This window comes from Bufo gargarizans, chromosome 3, assembly GCF_014858855.1.
Source record: "Bufo gargarizans isolate SCDJY-AF-19 chromosome 3, ASM1485885v1, whole genome shotgun sequence".
NCBI classification, from domain to species: Eukaryota; Metazoa; Chordata; class Amphibia; order Anura; family Bufonidae; genus Bufo; species Bufo gargarizans.
Genome location: NC_058082.1, coordinates 560,890,238 through 560,899,579, shown reverse-complemented (window position 1 = coordinate 560,899,579; position 9,342 = coordinate 560,890,238). Strand labels below are relative to the sequence as shown.

The 9,342-nt window shown below is 42.3% G+C and overlaps 1 protein-coding gene across 1 annotated transcript in view; it reads left to right on the top strand.

Moving 5' to 3' along the window:
• Positions 1–299: 299 nt before the first annotated feature.
• LOC122932817 (cell surface glycoprotein CD200 receptor 1-A-like) overlaps positions 300–9,342 on the top strand; it is a 96,194-nt gene continuing 87,151 nt past the window's right edge. Inside the window, exon 1 of the mRNA XM_044287445.1 lies at positions 300–423. Coding sequence (XP_044143380.1) covers positions 372–423 — 52 coding nt within the window. The 5' untranslated portion in view covers positions 300–371. The remainder of the gene's footprint in view (positions 424–9,342) is intronic.

Genomic DNA, 9,342 nt, shown 5'->3' with positions numbered 1-9,342 from the left:
ACCCAGGACTGTAGGTTCTGTCTGTAGCTGTGCCCATGGAGACACATAGATATGCATGGCAGCTGCACGCACAAAACGGTGGGAGATTTTTAACTCTGGATTTTTGCAGCAAACTTTAAGCGTTCAGAACTATACAGAAGAAGATGTTTATATTGAGACAGATATAACGTTAAAGTACATGAGAGCGTGGACACAAAACTGCACTGTAATAGACACAACATCACAGAGCTGAATTATGACAGCCTGCATCTACAAACAGGAAGCGAAAGGCTGCAGTGTTAAAATAGGAACCGTGACTCGAGCGAGGACTTCTCTACAAGACGTTCACTTCTTGAAGGTTGAGAGATGTTGGCGGCGCTGACCCTGACACCATGAACGTGTCGCTCCTTCTAATCTTCTCTCTTCTCGGAGTCTCCAGAGCAGGTAAGACAATTATCTTGTAAAGCATCGTAGAGGTGAATGCAGAATATAGAATATTGGTGTGCTAACAAATATGACTAAACATAACCCTAAACGTTGTTTCTGTTTTATGGGTGATTTTTTTATTTCAATCTTGATTTTCTTGAAACTGAGAAGCAGTTGGATATGTTTCAGACGGGCTTCTTCGTCCCTCAATGCAACTATGAGGGAGGAGGCGACGGGCATGGAATATTTTGGATTCCTTTTCCTTGCTTCTCCAGATCCCGGTACTGTACACATGGAGCATCGGAGCCCGATGCAGACACATTAAAGGGGTTGTCTGGGGAGATAACTTTTTTCTTTGGAAAAATAATGGCCAGGCTGAGTTAAAAGTAAAAGATTGTTATTTATCTGATTCCGTCTGCTCTATACTTCCTGACTCCAGCCAATCACTGGCCACAGTGCTGATCCTAGCCTCAGCTACTGGTTTGCTGAGAGGGTATCTCCAGCCCTTTCCCATTTGGAGGGACAGCACTAGGAAGTATGAAGTAGCCGGTAATGGAGCACTATTGGAATAGAGCGGGGGCAGTAGCGGATTGATGAGGTAATTCATTTTTTGTTTTATTTTTAACCCTTAAAAAAAAATCCCGAGCAACCCCTTTAACTGTTTACAGAATGCCTGTTGAATATATAGGTACAGGCAGATGGAACTCATCTCTGCAGCACGGTGGCTCAGTGGTTAGCAGTGGTTGGTTTAAATCCAACCATGGACAACATCTGCATGGGAGTTTGTATGTTCTCCTTGTGTTGGTATAGGTTTCCTCCCACACTCTAAAAATTTTCAAATATTTGCTTCTTCCGAAATTGCCCTTAGCGTGTATTGGGTTCGAACGTTTATATAGCAGCCAGGGAGTCGCTCCAGTTACAAAACTATGCCTACACTTTGAGTCCCTGTGAGAAAAGCGCAATTCAAATGTTCGTCATTGCAGCTGCACACTAATTGTGCATGTCAGTGGAGATGGCTGTGACAGCAGGGCTCCCCATACGTGTTCGGCACTGCCTGCACAAGATTTATCGGTGATGCTGAAGGGAAAGAGTGGACGGAGTTATTAGTAGTGTTGATCACGATATTTAATTGCGAATTTTGGCATTTCGAGAATTTGCGAATATTTAGAATATCGCAAAATATATTTGTAATCGCAAATATTCATTTTTTTTTTTAAATATCAGTTTATGTGACTTTTTATGCAAATTTTCACAATCAAGAAAATAATGCCTGGAGATCACGAATTCGCGAATTCTCGAATATATGGCGAATATTCGCCCAAATATTGCCGAAATATCACAAATTCGAATATTGCCCCTGCCGCTCATCACTAGTTATTAGATGCTAGTGACATAATGGGGGGGGGCCAACGGCATTGCTGGGGGCGTAGTTTATGAGCAGAGGAGATGTCTGCTTGGGATCTGCAGAAGGGCGGGCCTGGGCACTCTATGGGGGCATTCCTGGGCGCCTTTGAATGAAAATAACACCCCTCTGGGCACCTCAATGCCTCATTAACATATTGATCAAAGAGGATTTTCTGAAGATATAAAGCGTGCCCCAAGGGGAAAAACAAAACGCATACGGAAAGAAAGTATGAAGTGCTGTAAGGACATACTTTTGGTTTAATAGCGATTAGCCAGGTGACAGATTCATTTTAAGTAAAAGTAGCGCAGCATTTTACAGTGATAGATACGCTTTTAGGAATTGTTGTGCACGTTGCGTTTATGTAAAAGGATGGAGTTCAGTAACATTATATACATGTTCTGTGAGGATATCCTGGGATTTGTAGTACAGTGCTGTAAGGGTATGCTGGGGTTTTTAGTGCATTCCTTTTGGCTATGCAGACAGAGCAGATAATGTGTGGGAGAGAGGTGCAGGGACTTCTGCTCCCTTCACTGCAGGGTGTTTCTTGCTATGTTTAGGCAAAATAAAATTGATTGTACAATTCTGTACAGAAACAGAATCACTGAGGCCTCAGAATGCTGAATTAATCACATTTCATTTATAAAAAATATACAGAGAGAAAATACGGAATAATTTTAGGTTTTATATTGTTCTGGGTTTATACTATAATGCACATACATACAGCATTGTAGCTGGGCAGCGTTGGCCTCTTCGTCGTGAATCATACTTCTGTTGCAGACTGCTGTTTGTGGTTTATAAAGGACTAAAAATTGCTTTCCAGAATTAAAAAAATGGAGCCAATGTCCCATTGTGTGTAGTCACATCAGAGCAGATGAAAAGGACAAGTAGGGCAATGGGAGCGCTCATTTGTATTGAGTTTTCTGCAAAATCCTAGTCTGCAGTTAATAATCTGTAATTGGTAATAATACGTGGACTGTTCCCAAAGCAGGGAAGATCAAAGCCAACAACTTATGGGTCCACAAACTACAGCATTTGCCAAAATGTTCCCAGTAGAGGTGAGTGAATTGCGCTTTGGATCCAAGATCCAAAGTCGAATCGTTCCCCAACTTCATTCTTCGGTGAAGAACTTTGCCCTTTGATTCTACAATTTTACAAAAAATTTAAAACCGTAAGCCGAAGTTGGCTTCGGTACCAAGGTCTCCGTACAGCATTAAAACGAAGTTGACAGACTAATTGACTTTGGATCTTGGATCTGAAGCGTGATTCGCACACTCCTAGTTCCCAGTTTTACTTTCAGAGACTGACCTGCCCTGTTGGCAGCTTCCTCTATAAGTAGGTTCTCAGAATAGCAGCAGTGTTTGGACTAATTATCATCATAGAGACGATGAAGTGGCAGGAGGTGTTAAGGGCCTGGATGGTATAATCTGAGAGATAGGGCTTAAGGGTGAGGACATTTTTTAATTAAAATATTTTTGTATCCGATTTGGCAAATTTAAAAAATAAATTCAATTTGTACCCGAATAATTAGTCACAAAGCGAAGTTGTTCTTATTGCCCTGAAAATGTGTATATAACGCCTTCTAGACTCCTTTAAAAATGTTATCTTTTGTAATTTTTTACCAATGTTTTCTCTTTCCTCACTAAGCTCTTGAACGCAATGACAGCAATAGATCATGTCAGAGTGACACTGACATATATAGCTATGGGTAAACACATGATTAATAGTGTTCAGCGAGCATGCCAGAATACCTCGTGTGTGATTCTCGAGTCAGCGTATTTGATTCCAATTTAGCCTCTATTTCTGAAAAGTTTCTATTGGGATTTGAACTTACAACCTTCTACATTAGAAGTAAGGACTTTAACCACTCAGCTATAAACTGTGTCAGAAAAACATTATAGTGGTTTCTCATGTAGTAAGTATTCCTATACAGCAGAAGTATCATTTCTTATTTCACTGCATGTAGCTGTATAGCGTAGTGGTTAAGGTTCCTGGCTCTAATGTAGAAGGTTGTGAGTTCAAATCCTTGCAGAAACTTTTCATTAATAGAGGCAAAATTTTATTTAAACATTTATATATATATATATATATATATATATATATATATATAAAAAAAAATTGTAATTACACATTTATTTTGTGGCATATATTTTTTACAATTACTTAAAAAATATAAAATATTTAAACTTAACCTCTATTTCTGAAAAGTTTCTGCTAGGATTTGAACTCACAACCTTTTACATTAGAACCAAGAACTTTAACCACTATGCTATACAGCTACATGTTAACCTGTACCTAATATGAAATGATACTTCTGCTGTATAGGAATACTTACTACATGACAAACTACTATGAGGTTTTTCTGACATAGTTTACCATTCAGCTTTATAGCTAAGTGGTTAAAGTCCTTGCCTCTACTGTAGAAGTTTGTGAGTTCAAAGCCCAGCAGAAAATGTTTAGAAATAGTGGGACCTAGTACCCCTTCCTCTTCAGAGCAGGGGGTGCCTGGTTTAATGCTCGGTTTCTTCCATTGTGCTTGGGTGCTCTGTAGTGTTCTACCTGAGCACTTTGGTGCTTGATGAACAGTGTTAACAAACAGTCACATGTGTTAGTCTCTTTCATATTACAAAATTTCCAAAAATTGTTTCTTATTGAGGGCAGATAGTTTTTAAACACACACAGTGTTAAAAAGACAGTGACCTGTTAGGACCAAGCGTCCACAAATTATGCATGGGAGGGGGACAAGCACAAATGCTAATTTTAGAAGAAAGAATGTTTCCTTCTGCACTAATGTCCAAAAATTATGTCGTAATGGGAGCTGAATGCCTGTCTATACAAAAGGAGAAAAACAGAACTGGATCGCACATCCACAAGCTTTGCTTTGATCTATAACTGGTTCTCAGCAAAATTAAACTTGCTTATTAAGTGTACAGCCCCCCATACTGCATGCTGTACCAGAGGCATTAGTGTACATTTTGATCAAAAGGCATAAGCCCACTCACCGTTTCAAGGTTGCCTCTTTGAGTGGGACCTACTCTAACAACGCGTGACAACGCGGCACTGCCCTAGTAGGCGGCGGGACCCAGGAGTCAAACAGCAACCCTGCTCTCTGACAATGCCACTCCCAGCACTGGGTCCCACCAGCTCACCAGCACAGCGCCACAAACAAAGGCCACCACGCAGTACTGCGCCATCAGAGGCAACCTTGACGGAGTGAGTGGGCTTATGCCTTTTGATCAAATGTACACCAATGCCTCCTGTATAGCATGCAGTATAGGGGGCTGTACACGAATTATTGCGCTGAGAAGCGAGTTTAATTTAGCTGAGAAGCAGTTATAGATCAAAGCATAGCATGTGGATGTGCGATCCAGTTCTGGTTTTCTCCTTTTGGTATAGTAAGTCTATTGTAGTTTTGCAACAGGTGGAGGGCCACAGGTTTAGCATCCCTAGCATAGGACATGTTGTGTTAGATAACTGTTCAGATGGCGCGGTACTGCGTGGTGGCCTTTGTTTTTGTGGCGCTGTGCTGGTGAGCTGGTGGGACTCAGTGCTGGGGGTGGCATTGTCATATAGCAGTGTTGCTGTTTGACTCCTGGGTCCCGCCGCCTGCTGGGGCAGTGCCGCGAGTTTAGAGTAGGTCCCACTCAAAAAGGCAACCTTAACGCGGTGAGTGGGCTCATGCCTTTTGATCAAAATGTACATTAATGCCTCTTGTTTAGCATGCAGTATAGGGGGCCGTACACTTAATAGTATTCTGAGAAGTAAGTTTAATTTTGCTTAGAGGCAGTTATAGATCAAAGCATAGCATGTGGATGTGCGATCCAGTTCTGTTTTTCTCCTTTTGGTATATGAATGCCTGTCTGTATTTATACACGCAAATTTACAAAAATGCAGAAGTGATAATTGTAAAATGAAAGATTGGCTTATCCTGAACAAGCCTGGAAAAGGTATCCTTTCTAATTGGGAGCAGCAGCAGTGCAGTGTGGATGTGCAAATAGTAGGGTAATAGTGGCATGTAGCCTAATAGCAGCGGTAGCAGCAAAGCATGGAACATACAAGGCAGTAGATAGGAGAGAGTAGTAGTAGATGTATGCAGATGTGCAGTAATAGTAGTTGTAGTAGTAGTAGTAGTAGTGGCAACTGTGTAGCGGTAATGGAAGTGGCAGTAAGTGATTAGCAACAGGGAATAGCAGCTGTGGTGGTGACTGCAGCAGCAGCCATACGGTACAGAACATGATGGTAGGCAGGCCGACAGAAGCAGTGACATAATGGTGGTAGCTGCAGCAGCCATACGTTACAGAACATGATGGTAGGAAGGCAGACAGCGGCAGTGGCATTATGGTGGCAGCAACAGCAGTCATATGGTACAGAACATCATGGTAGGCTGGCAGACAGCAGCAGTGGCATGATGGGGCACCAGTAAAGGCAGATCTATTTACCAGCCCCATCCAGAGGACTGTCAAAATCCTCACAGATCCATGCATTGTTCATTTAGACAAATGTGATGTTTTGTACACTGGTGGAAGACATCTTTGCATATTTAGGTGTCACAATGCCACCTGCTGTGCTGCAAATCCACTCCGATAATACACTGGAAGCTGGGCAAGAGAGAGCAGAGTGACCAAATTAGGCCAGTTCCAATATGCCTCCCCAGAACTCCATGGGGTCAGGGAACAGAGTATGTGCCAGGGAAAGGTCACAGTCATTTAGAAAACAAGAACTTTTTTTAGAAAAAAAATTAGACACCTGGGCAGAAGTACATATATCATACAACTGAATTCAATTTTGGTGAAGCTGTACGACTACGATGTCTGACCAGAAGTCTCAGTGATGGGATTACAAAAAAAATGTGACTAAATATTCAATTTTGCTGAAGAATTCAATTTTGATGAAGGCACAAAACTGCACCAAATTTACCACAACCGCTGCAAGTTGGCCAGGTGGGAGTTCAGCTTGCACAGAAGCTATTTTATGATCTTCTTGTAGTGTTCCACTCCAGGTGGATGATAACACTCCAAATTGTTATATATCATTACATGCCATTCTATGCATTTCCTTTGTCACAGCTGCTAAATTCCTATTTCAGGCTGGTGAATGCATTACATACATCCAACACTAGAGGTCACTGTAACATCATTTATATAGGTCAGCCACAGGAAGTTAGTGTGAGATTAGGAGTGAGGAGTTAGGAGGAGAGGAGACAGACTTGGCTCTGTTCTCCTAGGCCTAGCCCTAGCCCAGAAGATCATACTACTGCAACCTTTGTAGTTCAAGACTAGGACGTATTGATCCTTTACTGTAGTACCCCTTCCAGGGATCCCTTCTGGGGATTAAGAGAATAATTGTTGTATCTTGTGCAACCTTTTCAAAGAATGGAGTAGAGAGTTTGCCTGCTATGAGGGAGACCGCCCTTAGGTTGCTGAATCAATGAAGCGCTGAATATTGCTTAATTGCAATTTACAAGTAAAGTTCCTGTTTGGTTCAACTACTGCCTCTCTCATCATTCCACTTCATCTCTTAATTACATCTAACGGTGCTGGCGTCAAGAACACAGGGGCCCAGCCACCAAAGCACCCGTAGGGGAACCCATTACCATCAAGTGCACCTCAACTTCCATCTGGCTGGTGTTCCCTGCAATAGAGAGTGCCCCAGAGGATTTAGTGCTGTCTTCCTCATCACTGCACACTGACCCAGGGAGGCTCTGCTAATCGGGAGTAAATAAACTACTACCCCCATCGGCCCACTGTGCCTCACATGTTGCCCCTGCGGTCCGGTCCGCTGCATTCTCATGGCCGCACATTTTGTTAAGGATGTCTCACAATAGAGATAAGGATAAGGTGGAGGATGACTCTGAGTAGGAGATGAAGCACCTGATCATAATGACAACTGCTACCACTGTGTCTATGGCTGCTGCTACTACCACCACTAACACAGCTATACATGTGCAGCGAGTCCCTGGGGAGCCGATACAGAGGATGGAAGTGGTAGTGGCCCTCATGAGATGTTGTGTCACAGTGTACTCCCTCAGGTCATATGGTATTATCAATCCACCTAATAGAAGTCTCTCTGGTACAGGGAAACATTTTCTACATACACACAATGGGTCTACTGGCACCTTTAAAGCCATAATTATTGGGAAAGTCTCCAAACCCCCCTCATGGGGGAGACTGGGAAGCAAAACTGAGAAACAGAGAGGCTTTCTGGATACTGTCTCTCAATACCAGGTTTCCATTAGGACTTAATTATAGAAATGATTTAAATTATTTGTAGTGATCCTTTTTATTATGGTACATATATACAGCATTCATATAGTTAACTGAGAGATCCACCTTCTATGATCATGTGAGTCACACTAGCTAGTAGACAGCTGTGTGCATTTGTAATAGGCTATGAGTAAGAACCATTGCAGCTTGGTTCGAAACATTTGAGTAGATTGACCAGGGATGTGTCATGTATTTTAATGGGTTTTCAATAAACAGATGATTTTATGCAAAATATTTTTTTTCATTGAAATCTGGAGAATTTTCTTCTTATTTGTGGCTGACAATGGCACTCTGAGATATAATAGCCTACAAAAATGTATTTTATCAGCAATAAGTCAACATGTGAAAACCAGGCTTATGAGTGTGCTTGTTCTGAACTGAGGTGGTGGGTGTCTTAACATGTTTCCCCTCACCTGAAGTGGAGTCTGTATAGCTGTAGTGCTGATCACTCTGATTACTGTAGCTTGCAGAAGTTATGTGGCCTGAGATCCTGCAGTCTCCCTGGAGTCATAGTACTCACAGATGAGCCAGATCTCTTGTCTCTAATGCCCTTGGAGCTAGAGCAGATGGATGTGTTCCCTCATCTAGGCTTGCCAAGCTAACTCTCCCCCAAGTCAGACCAGCCCACTCCTATCAAGGTGGGGGGTGGAGTGGTTAGCTCCATTCCCAGTTCCACCCATACACTATCTACTGGTGTATCAAAGCATAGCATGCCAAAAAATACATACAGTACAAACATTACATCCCAAACCCAAACTCTGCAGATACCACTAAGTCTTTGCTACTGCACATGGGGTCCACCACCTTTCCCAGATACCCCTCTTCATGGAAGTCCAAATGCTGCCTGTTCTCACACAACTCACCAACTATCTTGGCTATCTTTCATTGTGTGTGGTGGGGATTCATTGCCTCTTCTTAGGAAAACAAGAAGGCACCCAACTAGGAGGGGGCAGTGATGCAAGACGGCACTGAAAGGCTTCTATGGGGCTGCAAGGAGGAGGAGCAGGAGGAATGCTGTAAACACTGGCTCCAGAAAACGGTGTCAGTCTCCATGTCGCCTCCGTGTAATCCTGCTATGATTGAGAGGAAGAGTTTTTGTGCTTAACGCACATTTTAAGGGATCATTTTTGTACTGGCACACATTCTAAGGTAGCCACTATGGGGACATTTATTCTACAGGGACGACTAAAAGATTTTTTTTGCACTGGCACACATCATATATTGACATACATAAAAGGGTATTTTTGTAGTGCCAAATATTATACAGAGAAT